The sequence below is a fragment of the Balaenoptera physalus genome, assembly GCF_965194825.1.
Source record: "Balaenoptera physalus genome assembly, chromosome: 4".
In the NCBI taxonomy this organism is placed as follows: Eukaryota; Metazoa; Chordata; class Mammalia; order Artiodactyla; family Balaenopteridae; genus Balaenoptera; species Balaenoptera physalus.
This window is the reverse complement of record NC_138891.1, coordinates 84,143,275-84,166,291: the sequence shown is the minus strand read 5'-3', so window position 1 is coordinate 84,166,291 and position 23,017 is coordinate 84,143,275. Positions and strand designations below refer to the sequence as shown.

Here is a 23,017-nt window from a genome sequence, read left to right as displayed (position 1 = left end):
AAAAAGTAAAAGAGGAGCTTCCCTGGTGGCACAGTGGTTAAGAACCGGCCTGCCGATGCAGGGGACACGGGTTCGAGCCCTGGACCAGGAAGATCCCATATGCCGCGGAGCAGCTAAGCCCGTGAGCCACCACTACTGAGCCTGCGCTCTAGAGCCCGCGAGCCACAACTACTGAAGCCTGTGTGCCTAGAGCCGGTGCTCCACAACAAGAGAAGCCACCGCAATGAGAAGCTCATGCACTGCAATGAAGAGTAGCCCCTGCTTGCCGCAACTAGAGAAAGCCCGTGCTCAGCAACAAAGACCCAATGCAGACAAAAATAAATAAATTTTTAAAAATCTATTAAAAAAAAAGTAAAAGAAATAACATGTGCTAAAGAGATTTAAACGTTAAAAGAAAAATAGCATAACCAAACACTAACATCATGGTGTCGTATAAAGATTCTGGCCTGGATTCTTCAATGCATTATTATGTATACTCTTTCTCTGCCTAGGATATTTTCTCTCCCCTGTTTTCTTGGCCTGGTCCTATTCATCCTTGAAGTCTTAGCATAAGCTCCCCTCAGGGGAGCTTTGCTTGCCTTGCAGATTTTGCTATATGGCCTTGTTTTATGGTCTTACTGAAAGCTACAATTTTCCTTTATACTGTATAAATCTAATTAAGTAGTTATTCATGCAAGTATTAGTTTAATAATCTGCTTTCTTGTTGAACTATGAGTTCCATCTGTGCAGGGACCATGTCTGAGTAGTATTCCATTGTATATTTATGCCACATCTTCTTTATCGATTCATCTCTTGATGGCCACTTAGGTTGTTTCCACATCTTGGTAATTATAAATAATGTTGCTATGAACACCGCGGTGCATGTATCTTTTCAAGTTAGTGTGTGTGTGTGTGTTTTAATAGAGAATATTTCTTACGTGAGCTTTCTATACGGGGTGTTGATGTCCAACCTGGCTTCTGGCTTGGACGAGAGAATTGTACAGTGCCTGCTAAGTTGTTCTCAGGCTAAGGGGCTAAGTTCTCAGTGTGCCTTTTGAGTGTTTCAGGTATAGAAAGTTACTGAGGATGTAAAAACCTTTGTAGAAATGAAATGCACAGAAACTCTGTAACCATGAACAATCCTGACACCACATGAGGCACGCTTGAGAAAGGGACTTTCTTTGGAATGTGAGAAGAAACAAAGTTAAATGAAGATGGGAGCAGCTTTGCTCACAGAAGGGAGATCAAACACCCCATAGAAAATACGTGTTACGGTGCAATTGCCCTCTGGGAGTTACAGGATTATGAAAGTCTAACTTAATTAAGGGAGAAAATAGGTCACATTTAACAACCACATACATGACACATCATTTTGATTATACAGAAAAACTGAAGAGGAGAGAAAAATTAAGAAATCAGAAATACAAGGGAGGCAACCACGGAATGCATCAATCTCTTCTCCTCCATCTATGTCAGGTATATGTTTTGTTTTTGTATATATAAAAAATTCACCGTTCTTCTAACTTCCCTCTTTAAAAACACTTGCAGTATACTTGAGAAAGAAATTTCAGGTGTCAAAAGAAAGAGAAACAAAATGACCCAATGAAAATTTTTTTTTAAAAAACTGAATTAAGAGGTAATAAATATTCTTCTCATAAAAATATACCTTGCGCCTACTTTCCTTTCTCCCCCTTGTGTTATCAAATGAAGGGTAATCAGGTACTTGTGAAACCTGCATGAAATCTTCCCGGTTTCAGGGCTCAACGTCCCTGTGAGGTCGAGCTAATTACAGGTACATTTCTTCTGCAAGGCAGTCACACTCTGTACTGTTGAAGGCACAATTAATAATTGAACAAAGCTAGCTGGGGTTTTTTGCTCATATGGCTAAGGGTTGCAGTAGCTTTGCTGTCACACAGGGAGCAGAGCCTCTTCTTTGGGTGTCTCCATGAAAGGCTTAGCATTATAGGCTGAAAAGGATCACCCCCTGTTTCCAAATTTTGAAAAGAATAAAAAACACACATAAAACAAAAAATCCTGGTTTCCTGGATAGCATAGTAAAGGCAAATTCTCTCTCCTGTCCTCAGGAATATGATTATGATCAGGTGGTTATTTAGGTCAGATGTGAAAGAGATGAAAGGGTAGGCTTGGGAATTAATACCTGTTGTAGAGAGAATTGGAGTCTGCCCTTGAGTCTGTGAATGCAGCAGGGAACTAGTTTTGTATGCGCCAGAATAGAATTTGACCCAGAGAGAGGGCCTAGATAGAGGATTATAGAATAAAGTTCTTTCCCTTGAGATGTCTTTAGGAATTTAATGGGGGATATCCCCAAAGCCCCATGGAGTCGTAGATGAGTGCAGAAAATCCTTGACCTATGCCCCAAGCCATAGTCTTGAGCAGGGGTCTGTAAACTATTCTGTAAAGGGCCAGGTAGAAAATATTTTAGGCTTTAGGGGCTAAGCCATATCTGTTGCAACTAAACTCTGCTGTTTTATTAAAAAAAAAAAAAAAAAAAAAAAGCAGCCATAGACAACGTGTAAGTGAATAAGCATGGCTTTGTTTCATTAAAACTTATTTACGGGCACTGAAATTTGAATGTCATATTTTTTTTTTGCATGTTATATAATAGAATTCTTTTGATTTTTTCTAACCATTTAACCATTTAAAAATTGCTCTAAGCTTGCAGGTAGTAAAAATGTGAGGCAGGTTGGATTTGGCCCAGGGACTGTAGTTTTCTGATCCCTAGGCTGACTATTGGGAATCCCTGTGTGTACACCAATTTTTCTAGTTGAGTTTGAAGTCCCTAGGGTACTCTGACTGTATGTAAATGCTGCCTTTATTGTGGAAGATCTAGTTTGTCCTTCGGTCTTTTGATAACTTGAAACATCATGGATAACCAGGTTATTCAGGGTTCAAACCATATGTTTACTATCATGAAAAAGTCTACTAGAATTAGCCAGGAAGATCTAAACTCCCAGAACAAGCCTGGGAAGGCCTTGAAACTCTGGTTTGATCTCATTACTCTTCTGAACTGAGGGGATAAAAAAGAATATATCTTTAGGTTCAGATCACCAATAGCATTTTTCCCGGAAAAAAAACAACAAAACTGTTTACTAGTCAATAGTACACCAAAGGAATAAAGTATTTTTATTAATGCAGTTCATTCCTTGATTATAACTTGAATATAATCTGTCTTCCTTCCTTCTTCCCTTCTTTTATCTCCACTTATTCCATAAAAAAATTGAGATTATAAATAATATATGTATATAAACATTTAAATTAATTACAAAAGGTGAGACAATATGAAAATAATGGTAAGAAAACAAGATGAAAGCAAGAGTGTGTCTGTATATGGATTTGATGTCCTAAAATTCCACATAGTTTATTTAAAATCCACCTCATTAATGTGTAATTTATATATGATTTCCTCTATTCTTTCACAGACCAGTCATAAATTTGGCTCTAAGTTTGGTAACAGTCAATACGATGAAGGACTCATGATTATTTGTAAAAACTCATTGGGTTCATTTTAATAAACAAACCATTGCTTAGAAAAAGGACAGTAGAAACATTGAAAACAAAGAGGAGCTTTCTCAAAGTGTCCTTTCAGAGTAAACTATGTAATACAATTAACAATCTCTCAAAAACAACATTGCAGAAAATGCAATGATTTTAGAGGATATCTTTTATAACAGTGGTCCCCAACCTTTCTGGCACCAGGGACCAGTTTCGTGGAAGACAATTTTTCCACAGACTGGGCCAGGGGGTGGGGGTGGGGAGAGTGGGGACAATGGTTCAGATGGTAATGTGAGCAATGGGGAGCGATGGGGAGCGGCAAACGAAACTTCACTCACTCGCCCACCACTCACCTCCCCCTGTGCGGGCTGGTTCCTAACAGGCCACGGACCAGTCCCAGTCTGTGGCCCAGGGGTCAGGGACCCCTGTTTTGTAACATCCTTAAATATGTGCCCAAAACTTTTATACCAAATAGTCATTTAGTAAAAGCAGTTCTACATGGGAAAGGTCTAGGTGTTGTGGGATTGAGGGTTAATATAATTCCATTCAAGGAGAATGTGCTCTGGAGGTTTAATTTAATCCAGGGGAAATGTATATGATATCCAGATAATATATTATCTGATATTCACACTTCAGATAAGCCTGCATATGTATTTTTTTCCATGTGAGGTTTAAGATGGGAATGAGAGGCTATGAGTTTGAGGTTGATCCCCCAAATAAGTGCCTCATTTATTGCTTTTATATATTATCAATAAATGACAAGCTGTATGCATTAATAATAGAATGGGTTTTGAGTGACATTGTCTTGAGAAAATAGAAGCCTCTAATAAGAATAGCTGCCTAAGTAAAAGACCATTCCATAGGTTAGTCCAAACTTCACCTGATAAATTAATTTGAGGGCTAATACGAAAGGGAGGCCCATATTCTCACACCACAAAATACAAAATATTTAAAGATGCTACAACCAAACACTACCCTGGCCTGGCCTTTTAGAAGTATCTCGGGATAGCTCCCATTGCCTATCTAGCTTTGCACAACAATTTTTCATGGTGTTCATTTCAGAATTAATATGTTATAAACTAGATCTCTAGATTTTATATGCGAAAACTTTAAAAGAATATCAGATATAAATCAGTTAAATGTTGGGGGTTACCTACCAAAATAAACGACATTTTATAAGAATAATTGATCCATAGTTCCTCTTTCTGGAAAAACTAAATAGCAGGCCCCATTCTACAAATACTGTGTCATTCGCAAAGGCATGGTTTTGCATATAAGAAAATTTCATCTGTCGAGTAGGGGAGGATGCATGCAGTTAATACTAAATAATTTGGTAAGTATTTAACCCAAGCTCAAAAAGCAGCAGAACCTCAGAACCCAGTTATAGTGACAGTAGTGGGAGGAGGAGGGGAGAATGCAGAAGACGTTCCTGAGAAATGATTTTCTGACTTTTACTGAATTCGCATCCATAGCTGGGGATCCATAATGAGCTCATGAAGTTTAGTCCATGCCTGGCGCCCCTCCACAGAGCCAGATGCTAAGGATAGGATATTAGAAGTCACAAACAATTCTGTATTATTCCTGAAAGATTTCATCACAAGGTGCTACATATAAGGAAACTATATTTAAAAGCAAAGCAGAACAAAAAAACATACAAAGAGCTATGGAAATGTAATCCATACAAAATATTGCCCCAAGACATTCAGGCACCAACCTGGCATATATTTCAGACATAATACTAAGTCATTTAATGCAGTTAATGCTTCTATATTTGTTGCCTTGAGGAAGTGTTCTATTGATAATGAAATATATCATATATAAATCATCAAAAAATATACATATATTTTCCCCCTATGGTTGTAGACTTTATAGAGATGGATACATTAGCCAAGACCAGAGATGACCCTAAACAAGTCCTATGTCACTACTGTAATCGTGTTTTAATAACAATATACATGCTTGCCTTTTGGATCCAACGGAATCACAGAAGCATGAGGATATTCTAAACAGTGTGTGACATCTGGGGGACTGGAAGATTGCTTACCAGTTGGTGTAAGGTGTCTCCAGGTGATAACAGGTTCAGGACGGCCATTGGCCATGCAGACCAGGGTCACGTTGCTGCCCTCATTCACAGTGACATCCGAGGAAATGTTGGAGATCTTTGGTGGAACTGTAAAGACAAAAGCAAACAGAATATGTAAGCATGTCAGTAAAAGCAGGTTTCCAGTACTGGTCTATGCAACAGGAAGTGGCAAATTCAAGCGAAGTGCTTTTCTGACTTAAACCATTGGAATTTTTGTATTAAGAAGCCTGGGTGCTTTTGGACATCCTTACAGACTTAGTGAGCAGATGAAAAGCGTGGTTCTTGCTATAAGGTGAGAATCTCTCCACTACAGTCAAGTGCTGTAGGAAGTATGCAGAGTAACTAATGAAAATGTCTTAGCTCTTTTCTGATTACAATGGACCTTATTTGGTTATTAGAGAACATGCACACTTATACACATTAAGAATAAATGTTCTTATCACTAAATATTGCCTACATTTATGTTCTTATGTGTATAAAATGATTATAGCCCATTATTTACTCCAAATGTCAGGAAAGGAAAAGCAGTGCTATTTAATGTCGGATTGCAGAGTTGTGTCATAAAGATGCAGTAATACCTTGTTGCTTATAATCTAGCCACAAAAGGAAACCCTTGGTTAATCACTACAAGAGAAAACCTCTAAATATCATCTTGGTGTGTGACAGGCCTGATGATGTACCTTAGAGCTTAAAAATGGAATTAATAAGGCCTATGTCACAGACAGGTAGACTTTATAAAAATACTACTGTTACTCCTAATACTATTACCACCACTACTACTAACACTTTAATAATAGCTAACTTTAAGCATTTACTATACATAAGATCTTATGTAGATTACTTTATAAGTACTGTATTATCTCAATAACTCCTTATAATAAGGAAATAATACCTTATGAGGATTTTATTTATGGGTGGAAAACTAAGTTATAGTTATAGGCTAGGCGAGAAACAGAAAACAGATTTGAATCTAAAAAGACTCCAGGGCCCAAGCTCTTAAGCCCTACTTGAATGCATCTTCATCTTCACAATCCAGGCTACCAGATGGCCAAAAATGACAGAAGTTACTTCTCGGTGATATGAGAAATGAGTCCCCAAGGGCTAGCTGCACTGCCGTCTGACTTCCTTCATTAGTGTTCTGGGTGGCAACATAAGATCTCACATGGGTGGGCTTAAGTGGAAAGTGAATTACTTACAAATTTCATCACAGAGGTTATGCACTGATTACAAATTGCAGAGTTTATGCTTTGACTGTGATTTTCCCTTTTTTTTTTTTTTTTTAACTCTTTGTTGCTTATGCTGTCTCTGAAAAACTATGTGTCAGGGGAGGGAGGAAGACAAGAGAGCATGAAGTAGTTCAATAATAAAAAAAACTCTTATTTTTTTCTCACTCTTCCTGCCCATTAGAGACTCTGTGCAATGACAAATAAAACAGGAACATTTTCTGCTTGTAGAGGCAGCTGCCTGACAACTGTATTATCCCTGCAGATCCCTGTTAGCAGTTATTGATGGTACCTGGGCAACTGACCAGGCCTGAGTGTCACAAGGAGGAAGTGGGAGGAGGATCCTCTTGACCTTGGCATTCTTCTCACAGTGACATCTGATATGGCCTCTGGGTAGGAACCAGTGATTCCAAATCAAACCCAATGGCAGAAATAGAATGTAGTGGATTCCTGTCACTTAGCAACTTCTATTGGTAGAGTTTCTGTTTCCCCTTTGGGTTCAGAGTAGTTTTCTCGTATTCATACACTGACTTACAATATACTCTCCCAGACTTTTTTTTTTTTTTTTTTTTTTTTTTTATGGCTGTGTTGGGTCTTCGTTTCTGTGCGAGGGCTTTCTCTAGTTTCGGCAAGCGGGGGCCACTCCTCATCGCGGTGCGCGGGCCTCTCACTATCGCGGTCTCTCTTGTTGCGGAGCACAGGCTCCAGACGCGCAGGCTCAGTAGTTGTGGCTCACGGGCCCAGTTGCTCCGCGGCATGTGGGATCTTCCCAGACCAGGGTTCGAACCCGTGTCCCCTGCATTGGCAGGCGGACTCTCAACTACTGAGCCAACAGGGAAGCCCTCTCCCAGACTTTTACAATGAGGACCTGAAAGGTTATATCCATTTAATAGGGAAGAATATGAGGCACAGAGTGGAAAAATGGCTTATCAAGGGTGATCCCATCACGAAATATGGCTAGGCTTAGAACCCAGAGCTCCTGAATGTACAATTGTTCTACTGTTTAATAGTCACAGTTTTTAATTCCCAGTCGAGTAAGCCATGGTTCTCAACATGTCCAAAAACACCTACAATACAACCTATGATGGTGTTTGATAACAAGACTTAGACATCCTAGGTACCTTCCTCAACAACCTAAGACCTGTAACAGTAAGCTATATAGTAATTGTAAAAGCTCACGTCACTCAATTCAAAGTTTATTCTGAATTCCAAGACAGGATATAGAGTAGAGAAAAGAAACACAGATGTGGTCTGATTCAAAAAAAAAAAAAAAAAAAGTGGAGGGGGAAAGAGTCCATATCCCTAATATATAAACATGTAAATTTACAAAATAGAAAAAAATCTCCAATGGCCAAGGTCCTAGAGAGTTATTATCTATGATAAAATTTACTCATATTACCTCTCCTTTATAGGAGGAATATATATGTACTAAGGACTTTGATTTTACATGGCACACAAGTAAGGTCTCTTGCTCAATGTTACATAGACAGGTGGTGATAAAATTGGGAATAAAATCTAGAATAATTAGCTACAGGCCACCAAACTATATTCTTTCTCCTAATTAAGGACAATATGCTCAGGTCCTGGATCTCAGATACTGGAGATACAGAAAGTGTTTGTGTTGAACACTTAGAAATGCAATCATGTTGACATTGTATCCCACCTTCCTCTGGGTCACTAACCAGTAGTTTCACTCCATCATTTATCTTCCTACTTTATTGTACTTTGTATCAGCTTCTTGCCATAAGCATTTATATATGATGTAGCCTTTTTGCTCTAGAAAGAAATCCCTCCCCAAATCCCATCTTACCTTCTTATTTACTTTTAACTTCTCTAGCTCCAAATTTCTTGAAGGAATTGTTCTATACCATGTCTTCATTTCCCATTCACACTCCAACCTTCAGTGCAATCTGGATTCTCTCATTAACCTCCAAAGAAACTGCTCTCAAGAGGCTCACCAATTCCTTTGAACCATACTGTTTTCAGGTCCAACGAAAATTTTTGTTATTATTCCTATTTTTCACTGAAGTAGTTGACTTTGTTGACCGGAATCTCATTCTGCCTTTCCTTAGTTTCTATGTCACAAACTCAACTGCTTTTCCTCTTACCCTTCTGGCCAACCTTCCAAGTTTAACTTTTGGGCTTATCTTGTCCCATGCCTTAAACATCTGAAGGTTTGATCACTGTCTTCTTTTTAAATATTATTCACTGTGATCACTCACTACTCATCTACTCTTCAGCTTCAGAAGCTAATGTCATGCTATTGATGACTCCCAAATCAGTAACTTCAGCCCATATTTTTCACATGACCTTTATATCTGCACTTTCAATGAACCAACTATTCTACGTCTCCATCGAATGTCTCACAGAAATCCAGGATTCAACATACTCAGGGGTCATCATCTTCCTTCCCACAGAGAACCTGTAATCTTGTGATCACTTTCTTAGTAATGGTGTCACCATGAAAACAGTTGCCCAAACCAAAAAAGAAGTTTATCTCCCTCGACTGCTCTCTCTCCTTTACTGCCCCCATATAAAATGGATCCCCAAATTCTACGGCTTATGACTTTTAAATATCTCTCAGATTCATTTATCACTCTCAATTCCTGTTCCTACTAGCCTTGTTCCAACCATCAACATTTCTTTTTTTTTTTGCCTGAATTACTGCAAAAGCATCACAACTAGTTTCTTTGCCTCTAGTCTTCTTCTCTCCAAGCTCACTGTCATTCATTCACCATACTGCAATCAGAATTTTCCCCCTAAATTGCAAATATGAGTATAGTATCCTCTGATTAATCTCATTGCCCTCAAAATAAAAACTTCTTAATATGGCTTAATAGGTCATTCGTGGTTAGCTCCTGCTTCTCTCTCCTGCCTTATTTCCTATTCCCTTTGCGTTGCATCATCCAGTCAGATCAACTTTTGATTCCTGTAATATACTATCTTTGTTTACTCCCAGGCATTTAACATTCTATTTTTTTCTCCATGGAATGTCTTCTTTCAACTCTTCATGTGACTATTCCATTTCCTCCTTCAGGTCTCAACTTGTCAGCTTGTTTTCTCACTTTTTCCAGGAAGACTGTCCTGTCATTCCCCACCTACCCCCAACCCCACTCCTGATTCCATATTGGGTGCCCCTCCTGTGTTCTCACACTGTACCCTGTATTTCTCCACACAGCACTGAACCATAATTGCTGGATTATTTACCTATGCCTGTCACTAAACTGAAAGAGGCAGACAGGAAGGCCTTTGTTTTCTTGACCACTGAATCTTACAGAGCATGGTACTTGGAATAGGGTAGGTGCTCAGTGTGTTTGAAAAAAGAAATGAATGAAATTTTTCTCCCCAACTCTTTTCTGAGCTCAAAAAAGTCATTTCATTAAATTTTTGTCAGAAAGGAGCAAGCTTTTATTCTGAACCAGTAAAACACTTTTATCAATATTTCTTTAGTTACCCATCTAGTCCTCTATTTCACTAACAACTTTGACTCAATAAAAAAAAAAAAAACTGATCATGGGGCAGAAAAATGTTCATATATTTTAGAAACCAAGATGAACTTGGTGTCCAACTTCCTCAATTACAGACTTTTCAGGGTTTTAACTTCTTTTTTTCTTTTCTATCACGAGTCATATATACATGTATATATATATATTTGCATGTATGTATACAAATACATGTAACTTTTTTTTGTTTAATGGTTTAATAGTTCCTTCCTAGTTTCCTATAGTAATTCATACAGTCTACATTTATACCATCACTGATAACATAATATTAAAGAGGCAAATCAAAGTTTTTGTTCTGTTACTCATAAATTTTTTATAAAGATTCTGGGAAGTAAAAAGTATTTTTATTATAATTACTGCCATTTTACAGATGTGGACATAAGGGATAAAATGGATAAAAATCACATTAGCTAAGGAATTATAGAGCTAGTACCAAAACCAAAGGCTTACAGATTTCCCAAACTTAACTCTTCCTCTATATTACACTCACTTTTGCAAAAGTGGTTCCAAATAGTATTTTTTACTCTATTTTAATTCTCAGTAAGGATGACTACTTAGGAAATACTGTTTAACATGATAACCTTATTTGCATCAGCAAACATAAGTTGTTTATCAAAATCACTGTAATGTTGATTTATGTTCAATTCTTGGGTCATCACAGTACTCTGGGTAGTTTTTGTTTGCTTGTTTGTTTTGGTTTTCTCTTTCTGGAGTATTTCCTAACAATTTTTACTCAAAGGATATTAATGTGATTTATTATATTTTCCTAAATTTTATGCCATGAACCATTTATTTAATGTTTTCAACCTATCAGTTTCAGTGACTTCTCCAATTTGTCTGGATTATTTTGTTTTTCTTACCAACTAATGACAGCTCCTTATACCATAAGGAATTGACCGTTTGTTATTTACAATTTCCCCAATTTATTCTTAATTTTATGACCATATTTGTTTTGTAGATGTCTTTTTTTTTTGGCCACGCGGTGCAGCATGCGGGAATCTCAGTTCCTTGACCAGGGATCAAACCCATGCCCCCTTGCAATGGAAGCACGGAGTCCTAACCACTGGACCACCAGGGAAGCCAGAAGTCTTAATTTTTTTGTTTATCTTTCTTTCGTGATTTCTTCTATTGCTTCTGGGTATATTAGGTCTTTTTGTAACATAAGATCAGTTAAATGCTTATCTCTATTTCTTTTATTTTTCTTTTAATGGTCTGTTTCATTTTTTAAAAATTGAACTCTTTACATCATATGGGATTTATTTATGGTGTGAACTGTAACTAAATTTTTCCCCATTTTTTTAGTCAATTTCCCCAATACCATTTGCTAAATAATATAAAATGTATACGTCATTTTGGTTTTCAGAATTACCCTATATAGTGCTACCCATTTGGCCAGAGCAATATTTTCTGGGAAACATAAATATAAACCTTACTTACCATGCCAAGTGATTTATCAAAATATTTGAAAATATAAGTCACTAATCTTTTGGACACCACACTGTTATTAGGTGTTGCCAGTTCCAAAATTAATTGTTTATTAGAATAATACCTCCTAAAATGCTGAGTGAAAAACATAATTTAGATACCCTTCTTTCAGGACATTAGCAAAATTCATTATTCAAAGTAATCCTCAGGGTTTCCATTGTAAAAAAATAAATGTAAAATTAATATGCCACACCCAACACTTCTAATTTTAACATCTGAATTATTAAATAGGTAATATTTTTTCATTGAAATTCACATATGTTCAATGTTAAAGAAATGCATGTTTTTTTTTTCCTTTTATTCAGTACAAGTGAATGGCAGTTTCTAAAATAATGCTAACATCTAGTTGCACTTGGATACATGAATTCCTTCAGCTGTGCAATGAAGCAGCATTAAGTAAGATTATGACACAACCAATCTGGCTCTGGCACCCATGATTTTATTGTCCTTTCTCACTCTTTTTGTAATTTTCTTACCCACTGCCTCTACCAGATCTCCAGGGTCTGCCTTGTTTTTTGTGGACTCAGAGCTGCCTGTACATTTTTGTACAGTTCTCCAGGTTCAAACTTATTCCTTCTTCTCTTTTGTATGAAACTAACATCTCTTGTGTATGACCGAAAGTGGAAATGCAGGCAAAGTCAGGGACATAGTGGAGTGTTTAATCTGCCCAAATCCATGCCTTCTTCTTCTGCTAAGACACCCTACTTTTCGTTTGGAGAACTACCTCTCATCCCACTGCCACTGGTTTGTTGGGATTGTCAATCAGGTGACCTGTTTTCCTTAGCCAAAGAAAATTACCTAAGTTGGGCATTTCAGACTCTCCCTCCCTAGAACTTGGTTTCTATAAGAAATAGTTTAAAAGAGGTAGAAGTTGATTGACTGTGTTAATGGCTCCAGTTTTCCACTCTTCCCTGTTCCACATCCTTTACCATGCCTATGCCCTCCTATAGTGGGTGGTACACATTTTTACATTCCTGGACCATGTCACCTGTTTTGGCCAAGGATATCAGTATAGGTAATATGAGCAGAGCCTTGACAAGTGCTGAAACAATTGGACTCATTTGGTCTTCTGCCTCTGCCATCACCATGAAAAGCACATGCTGAACTGAGCCTTTTGGTCCCAGGAGAAGGAGGATGGCAAATGGCAAATAGGATTGCCAGATAAAATACAAGGTACTCATTCAAATACAAATTTCAGATAAACAACAAGTATTTATTTTTAGTATAAGTATGTTCCAAATATTACATGGGACATATTTATACTAAAAATTATTTATTATCTAAAATTCAAATTTAACTGGGTATCCTATATTTTTAATTGATGAATCTGACAACCTCAGGAGCACAGTCACCCATAGTGAGGCCCAGCCTAGAAGTGTGCTGACCTGTACATTTGTGAGAAATAAAGAGTAGCTATTATTGTTTTATGCCCATGAATTTTGGACTGGTTTATTTATCAGCAATAGTTAGCTAATACATATTATGAAAGGGCAACCACCTGAAAAGACTATTATTTTTCACTAGTGCCTGCAACTTGCATCCCTAGAGATATATGATTTTGAGTTTTCCTTGGCAAGATTTTTCTGCTTTTCCTTTGGTTCTGTGAGCTAGTCCATATTCTTCCAATGTATCATCCCCTTCTTACATAAAATTAGCCAGTCAATTTCTGTTGCTTAAACCAAAGAATCCTAATTATTGCAAATTGAGAAGCAGTCATAATAAGGCGAAAATTTGAAAAGGGGCCTTTTCATAGAGGGAAAATTGTTGTCATCTCTGCTTAGGTACTTGTTGGACTCCCACAAAACCAACTTAGTTGCATGGCTACCATTGGTTCTGATCTATCAGTACACATTGCTTTAAAAATAATTGTTGGTTTGCAAGGCCATCTAATTCTAGCTGTGAATGTTTTAATGCCTTTATCCTTGGTCCCTAACTGGCCAGTCTACAGAAAGAAAATAATCAGTTCCAGAGTAGGGGAGAAAAGTGGTCAGTTGGCTTATTTCCCTAACCTCAGATAATTAGTGGTTATTGTATTCAATTCAAAGTGTCATTCCTAATGGTACAAATTAGCAACAAATTGGTCTCAGTTATTGTTCATTTAAAGTTGGGGCAAGGGGTATGTACTACTGTGTGTATGGTGGTGAGGGGGTGTTAAAAACACAACACTGTCAACTTCCTAATTTCTAACCTTTCTTTAGTAAGGCTAGACAAACTTAAGCCCTATCTTTTGCATATGGAACAGACTATGGAACAGTATGTCATGTATGCGTAAGAGTTGGGTTCAGAAATCTACAGGATGTTTTCTGAACAGCACTTGGCTTTAACAAGCACAGTCTGAGAATTCAACAATAAGAATAAAAATACACAATATAACACATAAATGCCATCTTGTGAAACCTCAAACGTCCATCCAGCCTGGCATTTGCCTCTGAAAATGCCACTGAAGCATGATTTGCTGCATGGTGTGGTAGTTTCTAGGATGATGACGGCATGGGAAAATGTAGCGCAGTGAGCTAGACTGAGAGCCAGGGGACTTTGGCCCTGCCCTGCCACTACCTCACAGGCAATCACATGTTCTCTGATACTGGCTTTTGAATCCTCATCATCAGGTACATTGCAGGTACTTAACACATTTTGAATGCCTAAATGAACAAATTAATGATGTTATTATTTAAATCTGTTTGAGTCTTCATTTCCTCATCTGGTAACTGGAAGTAATGTGCAAAATTGATATTAGGCAATGTTATAGGATTGCTATTAGGGTCAAATATGATAATGCACATGAACTTGTTCTATAAACTGAAAGAGGTTCTATAGTGTAGCCATTATTTATTACATGCTAAAACTAGCTTAAAAAAAACAATGTTGGCTTAACTCCTAAGATAACATGATGGGACTTCCCTGGTGGTCCAGTGGGTGAGACTCCGTGCCTCCAATGCAGGGGGCCTGGGTTCAATCCCTGGTTAGGGAACTAGATCCCACATTCATGCCGCAACTAAGAAGCCCACATGCTGCAACTAAAGATCCCGTGTGCCGCATCTAAGCCCCGGTGCAGCCAAAATAAATAAATAAATAAAATTTTTTTAAAATTAAAAAAAAAAAAAAGATAACATGATAAAAGAATTTATACATTTCTATGGCTAATGGTATTCTAATTATAGTTTTGCAGGCACCATTATTGCCAAAAGGTGTAGGTAATTATTACAATTCATAATCAATCATTAATACTGGTATTAACAATAACTCACCCCAAAGACATGCACTCAGTTCTTATCTGCTAATTGGCAGAGTTATGTCAATATGTCAACCCTTCAGTTAATGTCTAGGCACTTTATACCTACAACAAAAAGTGACATAAAGATATGAGAGTATACAACCATAAGTAAAATAAGTTTTCCCCGAATTTTTAGAAGCTTAACTCTTGGGTTCCCAAGAAAAAGCACTCTAAGTGGGGGAGGGTCAATTAGAAGGTTGGGATTAACATATAAACACTACTATATATAAAATAGATAACCAACAAGGACCTACAGTATAGCATAGGGAACTCTACTCAATATTTTGTAGTAACCTACAAGGGAAAAAAATCTGAAAAAGGAGATATATATAGATATATATATATATATGTATGTGTATATATACATATACAGATATATATCTCTGAATCACTGTGCTGTACACCTGAAACTAACACAACATTGTAAATCAACTATACTTCAATAAAAAATAAGTGCATAAATAAAAAAAAAAAGAAAAAGCACTCCAAATAAAATTTTGTCACCCTTACATAATTTGTAATGTCTTGTACACAACAGTTGTTGCCAGGTGTTTTTTGTCTGTAATTTGAGTTTCTGAAGCCTTAGATCTTGCAGTAGAATAAAAAAACTAGCAATGATAATTTCTTTTCCACTAGTACTAGCTCCCACTCCTATTAGGATCCATTTATAAAGCAAGAAACATCAGCCTCCAAAGTATGTATCTGAAAAGGAGCACTCCACAGGAACATGATTCCTTTTAGATACAAATTTCATGGGTGAGTTGGAAAATATGGAAACTATAGATTCTTTGAGTGTCAGATGAAGTTGAAGTTAGGGGAAACTCATTATGAGCATCGGTTATGCAAATATCTCTGCCAGGAATGATTACAAATGCTGCACTTATGCATGCAGCAAATGATGAACAAAGTAACTTAAAGAAAGAGGAATAATATGCTAACAATTTAGAGAAAAAGATAAAATGTATGTACAAAACAAAGCAATGCCAAGTGCCATATGACTGGTAATGTGGTAAAGTCAGGGAAATTGCAGTAAGGAAGTTCATGAAAATGACGTATTAAAACAATGGGCAGTCAAGAAAAAGCCATCCTCTCTTAATCCTTTTTTAATCAGACAGGAGCAGTTTCTGAACTGAACATGCAACTGAAAGTGCCTGAAGCTTCACTCACCAGAGTCCTCTGAGATGTAGCTGGCATTTGACTGTGTTGGCCAAAGCTGGGTAAGACACACTCTTCTGGGCCTTTGAACCCTATGCTATATAACATTCTCAAGCGGCCCTATGAATTCCTGACACTGTTCTAGGTAGTCAGATTTATACCAAAACAGTCCCTACAGACTCATCCAGACGGTAGGCACTGTCAAAAGGGAGGGTTAATATGGGTCAGCCTGCTCTAAATAACTCAAACACAGTAGCCATGGGACAAGGAAATGTTACAAGCTCACTTACACACCTCTCAGTGGTGGATGTGTACTTAGGGTGACACATGTGTGGCATGCATATCTGTATCTGGTTGAATTCCCTAGTCTACATAAAAAGAAAGTATATTAAACTGGAATTTTTCTGTATTTATTAAATGTTCAGAATTACCCTGGAGTCTAAGGGTGCGGGCTGGTTTTAAAAGGGGACAAATCGTTCAGACACCAGCATTTGCATTCATGCCCAGCTAAGGGTGTCGACTATTGCTGATTCGGCAATAGGTATACTCTGTGGGGCATCAAATGACTGTTCCCATGTACGGGTCATTGCCTTGCTAAATAAGAGCGAATGGAACTATCCCGACTCTGTTCGCTGAGGCTGCACTTGACAGCAAGTCAGCAGCTTCTCCAAAATCTCCTGTTCCCAGACCCTTATTCCAGCTGTTTGGATATTTGTTTTTACTAATCTGGGAAAACATCCAGAAGCTGACTTAACCTATAGATGGAAGGAATGAATCTGCCATCTCCCCTTTACCTAGGCCAAATCGCTTTCTTGTTCCTGGTACTTACAGATTCGTCTTTAGATGCTGTCCAACCAGAGCAGATGGTTTTGTTATTTGGCAGCAATGGGGGTATTAAGCAGAGGGAAGCTCACAAATATCAGGCTGGACTTCCCTGGTGGCGCAGTGGTTAAGAGTCCGCCTGCCAGTGCAGGGGACACGGGTTCGAGCCCTGGTCCGGGAAGATCCCACATGCTGCGGAGCAACTAAGCCCGTGCGCCACAACTACTGAGCCTGCGCTCTAGAGCCCACGAGCCACATTCTGAAGCCCTCGAGCCACAACTACTGAAGCCCATGCGCCTAGAGCCCGTGCTCCGCAACAAGAGAAGCACTGCAATGAGAAGTCTGCACACCTCAACGAAGAGTAGCCCCTGCTTGCTGCAACTAGAGAAAGCCTGCGAGCAGCAACAAAGAACCAACACAGCCAAAAATAAATAAATAGATAGATAGATAGATAGATAGATAGATAGATAGATAAATAAATACATTTATAAAAAAAATATCAGGCTACCTAGGGTAGGTGGCAAATAGCAACTGGGTCGTTTCCAAGGTCTGAGAATGGCACCTTGAGATTTTGTAAGAGAAAAGAAGAGTGTGTCTTTACCCCACCTTGCACTCAAATAGACATATTTTCTATGTTAAAGGGAGATGTTCGGTTTAATTCTTAGAACAGGTGAAAATTCAGGCAGTATTCCTGGCATCTACTAAAAACCCACTTCTTACTCCATAAAAAGCCTGTAAGATTTAGCCCTAAACCATGACATATCCTTAAAAGCTACAAAATACTTTATGGGCCATCAGTTTTTGTTTTCTGTGTTCCATTATTTCTCTTAAAAAATTAAATGTGAGAAAAACATTGCCTGTATCCCATGGATGAATTCTTTAGCTATTAAGGGAATATCATAAACAAGTCCTTATACCAAAAGCAGAGAGGATTTTAAAATCAGAGAGAAAGGAGCTGTAAGTGATCAGGGAATAGAAATATAAAGGGTTCAGAGACCAACCTGCCATCTATTCTGCTTAAGAAAAATACAAACCAACAACATTTATCAAGAGCCGATGCCACATAAATGCACTGTGCAGTGCATGGGCAGAGGTGAGGAGGGGTAAAACAATGACAATTATGACCTAGATCAGCCAGTTTTTATTGTTTCAACAGAAGTGCCAGTATGAGCTTATCACACAACTACTCAGAATATTTCAAAATAACTTACTGTTCATTGCATTTTGTCAGAAATACACAGAGGTAACTATAGTGCTTGTAAGAATTCCTTGCACTTAATGATTTCATGCCCATATTACTAGCTTAAATTCTATGTTTTTAGTTGCTTAAGGCATACAGTGTTCTTTGCATGTAGGGAAGGAGGTAGATTCTAATAGAAACCAACTAGGGTGAACTAAAGCATGCCTAGGATACAATGAAAATAATAACAGTTGTTTCCTGCCACCGCTCAAGGGCCCAGAAGCTAGACTAGACAAAGAATAGGTTTGACAGGAGGTTTTTAGAATTTCTTTCTTTGCATTGCCCCTGTTCAATGCTTACCATAAACCATTACAAACAGAACGTGGAACATTCACATTATTTACTTCTAAACAGAGTTACTATTGTGAATTAATACATTCATGCCCATTATAATTTTTCAAAAATTATATACGATGGTGGAAAACACAGTAATTGTTGCGAGTGTTAAATGTAGCGAGGAGAAATAGAATACTTTCTGCAATTATAAGCAGTTTTGAAAATTCCAGAGAGGTAAATAGGTGTGCAGCATTTGTGGTGGGGAAAAAACATAAAAAACGAAACCTCAAGTTGCTGAGTATGAGTTAGATCTCCATTTTATCTTTGTTTGCCCTCTGTTGGAAGGGCAAATGCACATCAAATAATGAAAGAAGATACAAGCAAGAAGAAAAGTAAGGAGAGATAATAAGAATAATAAAGATAATTAATAATAATAATATCTTAGGTAGTATTATATTACACAATTTGTAAAACAGTGGTATATACCTCGCCTTATTTGATCCAAAACCTATCCCTGTGTGCTAGTCTGACCATCTTTACTACCACCACTTCCCACCTATGTATTGGTTGGATAATTATTGAGCTTGAATCTCAATAAGGTTCATTTTCTTGGTCAAGGTCCCAAAGCTAGAAAGGGAAAGTACTAAATTTATCACCGGCTCTTCCGATTGTGTTAAGAAGATCCAGAAGACCTTGACGTATCACAGACTAGATTATCTACTGCTAAAATGGGAGATGCTGCCATGTCGATTGAATTCAACAGTTGCCACGATAACCAGGCACAAGTAGAGGCAGGATAACTTGGATAGGTAGGTAGATGTCCTGAGTACAGTGACAGAAATGCCACTGACTGTATAGAGACTCTGGAAGTTGGTTTACTTTAGTTTGTTTTTCTCTGCATTCTTCAACTCAATTAATGTGCTATAGTTAAGTATTTGGCTTTCTGATTTTTAAGGTATTTTTTAATAATGCTGATAATATTCACATCTGTAATTTGAAAAACTTGAACGATTCTACCGTGGAAACTAGAGCCATCCTCACATGCCTTATATACTGTCTGTATCACATTTCCTCTCCCTCAGTTTGGCTGTTGCAAATGGGATTTCTCTTCTCTCTCTCTCCTCTTCTTAAAACTCAAGAGGCGGGCATGGCGGTGGCGGTGAGAAGGAAAGGTTCTGTCCCTGCTTCTACAAATGAATTCTGAACGGGGTGAGTCTCATTAATCTTGAGCTAAATGTGAAGTTAGACATGAAGACGCCTCAGGTCCCCCCCTGTTTGTTCAGAGCCCTAGGCATGTTATGGAGAAAATGTCAAAGATTTCTCTTCTCTTGCTTCTGTACCCTACCATGATGTTTTATTCAAACCTCCATGTCCTAAGGACACAAACACTGCCTATCAAAATCTCCCCCACCTGGCTCCCAGTCTCACACATAAACATGCACAACACCCATGTTTAGGAGAGCTGATCAATTCCTGCAAAAAGCAGTCTATTGGTAACATGCTGTGAGGCCAGAGCACTCTGGCAAATGCTTTCTGAGGCAGTGTGACCCTCCACGACTGTGTTTGTCTCCATCTCACAATGCTTGTGCTTATACAACATGAAGTGTCCACTGACCCTGTCTCCTAACAAGAGATGTTTTTTTTTAAATAAATTTTATTTATTTATGTATATATGTATGTATGTATTGGCTGAGGCGGGTCTTCCTTGCTGCACGGGGGCTTTCTCTAGTTGTGGCGAGCGGGGGCTACTCTTTGGTGTGGTGTGCAGGCCTCTCATTGAGGTGGCTTCTTTTGTTGCGGAGCATGCGCTCTAGGCACACAGGCTTCAGTAGTTGTGGCGCGCGGGCTCAGTAGTTGTGGCACGTGGGCTCCAGAGCACAGGCTCAGTAGTTGTGGCGCACGGGCTTAGCTGCTCCAGCGGCATGTGGGATCTTCCTGGACCAGGGCTCGAATCCGTGTCTCCTGCATTGGCAGGCGGATTCTTAACCACTGCGCCATCAGGGAAGCCCCAAGAGATGGTTTTAACTGTGAGTGAAACTCTGGTTTCATATTGAGAAAAACTGACTGCTGGGAAAATAGGGCAGAGTCAGGGGACAAGTTGATGCAGATGTGACTGAGGACAGGTGAGAATCAGCAGTACTTCCATGAGGGGAGCAGGAAGAATCTCTCCTGCTTGGCTCTGCATCAGCTCTGTATTTGGTATTGTCCTGGTGGCCAGCAGGGGTAACATCTTGTCCACAGGGCCTAGGCCTAAACCCTATGGAACTGCATTAGAGTTTCTATAGAGACTATGGAAAGTATGAGTATCAGAGGGGAAAAGTGAGCAGGCTCATGGTCTCTGTCCATCCTATGTCTGTCACAAGCAAACGAGGCAGGTTGTGGAGCAGGAATTGGGAAAAGGTGGTCATGCAACTGGATTCACGTTGGCCCAGCCTGTCCTCTTGTCTACTTGCATTTGACTGTCTTAAGGCAGCTGATATGGTAGCTGCTTTGTTCTCCACAAGCCACAGACCTCACAAGGCAGAGACGTGCTGTAGCAGTGAGAAGGATTCTTGTGTTTTTTGTCAATTCCAAACAGCTCCAGATGGACTGAGAACCAGGCTTCTTGGCCACCAGAATTATTCTTGAGTTTCAGCCCACATCTTTCCCTGTTCAATCCACAGGGAAAGGGCAAGTGCTCCCTCTGTCTGTTATTCTACCCATCCTTCCTCTGGCCTCAGCCAAGTCACTTAACCTCATCTGGAAAGTGACTTGGTCCTGAGAGTCTTTGGCCATTGACGATCTTTGATTTCCATGACTCAGACTCACTCATACCTGTCACACCAGCATGAGAGCACAGTGCCTAGCCTGATAGGGCTTCACATTAACTGTATGTTAAGGGAGTGAAACAAATAACTTACTGCATCTTCAATGCCATGTGTAAAATTACATGGAAACAGTTAATACTCAAGGCCACTTGTGATTACTTTGCTCTCTCAGACTTTTGCCATTGCTTCCTTCCGCTAATTATACGGCCATCATATTTCTCTTGATGGTAAAATAGCCCAAGAGGCTCAAGTCCAAACTGCACATTTTCAGCTATTTGTCCTTCCTCTAATGATTAGAGGCTATATGAGAGAACATAATATTGCCTCTTTCCATGTCCTATAAATTGAATGTATGCCCAGAGTAGCTAAGGTTTAAGTTTAAAAGAAAATCTTCTCCATCATAGTTAACATACATATGTATATATATACAAAGACATATATCAGAATGTCAGACACCTCCCTCAGCCACTTTTCACGAAGCTCCACAACACATTATGCTTTGCCTTATGCTGGTTCCTCTGATGGCTTTGGGAGTCAGATCAGGTTTCAGCTATCAGCCAGCTGGTGCCATTCATTTAAAGGGAAACAACTCTGTAAGTGAGCAAGATTCTAATCACTAAATCGAATTACAAAGTAGAGTAAATTATTATAAATGTTTTTAGAAGTGTCTTAAAACACTGTAAAGAAGAAAAATTATCAACCAAACAGAAATCTGCTGTGCTGGTGGCTGATAGCATCGTTAGGGACTAGGACATTCACATGTGTAAATGTTCTATGCTCTGGCTATTTCTGGCACCCGAATCTAGCATTCACACATTAAAAACTTTATAACCTTCCTCTCTCATTCAACCAGACGCTAAACCGTTCGACTCAAAGTACACCTTAGTTTATAGGTCCTAATGGGAGGAATAGGAACATTTCACTTACACTACACTGAAGGGAACTTCACGTCGCTCCATTAAAATGATAACAGTTAGTCAAGGGAAGGAAAAGGCAGTGGGAAAATGAGAGAGAGACACTTAACATGGATGTGTGTATCTCCCAGCGCACACCCATTTATTACCCTTCTATTTAACGTCCTTCACTAACATATTTCAAATGCCACACATTCTCCACATCACAATGCAAAACCAAAGCCAGGAACACGTTAACATTTAATCTCTGGCTTCTAAGCTAGCCGTCTGCGCAGGCATTTCTTACATCAGGTGTGTTTGTACGCTGTCAGGGCATCATGGACTTCATCCCTTAGTCCATCTGCTTCCTCGAGGGATGAATGTGTGTGCTCACCATGTTCAGACCTCTTCAGAACGCTCTTCCCAGTTCATTCCACTATGTCCTTGGGAGTTGTGAGGGGAGGTTCTTAGTGCTCAGCAAGTATCTACGTGCCTCTCCGCACTTTCCAGCCTCCTGTGGTTGGACCATACAACTGGAGTCTGGCCAATAAAATGTTGAGGAAGGTGAGGTAAGCCACATCTGGGCCCTGGCCCTTTAAAAAAGCGTGTGTCACTCCAGCCCCTTCCTGTCAATGGCAACTTTGGGGATGTAGCTGCTATGTAGCAGGGGGCTTCCAGACCTGGGTTGGACTTCATGATCAAGAAAGAAGACTCAAGAGTTCAACACTATCTGCTGTGGCAGCTAACATTAATTACTCTGATCA

At 38.9% G+C, this 23,017-nt stretch overlaps 1 protein-coding gene across 2 annotated transcripts in view; it reads right to left on the bottom strand.

Moving 5' to 3' along the window:
• Nucleotides 1–23,017, bottom strand: part of LSAMP (limbic system associated membrane protein) — a 640,478-nt gene that overhangs the window by 212,029 nt on the left and 405,432 nt on the right. For both annotated transcript variants that reach the window (XM_082460093.1, XM_082460092.1), the window contains exon 3: nt 5,537–5,662. In XM_082460093.1, coding sequence (XP_082316219.1) covers nt 5,537–5,662 — 126 coding nt within the window. The remainder of the gene's footprint in view (nt 1–5,536; nt 5,663–23,017) is intronic.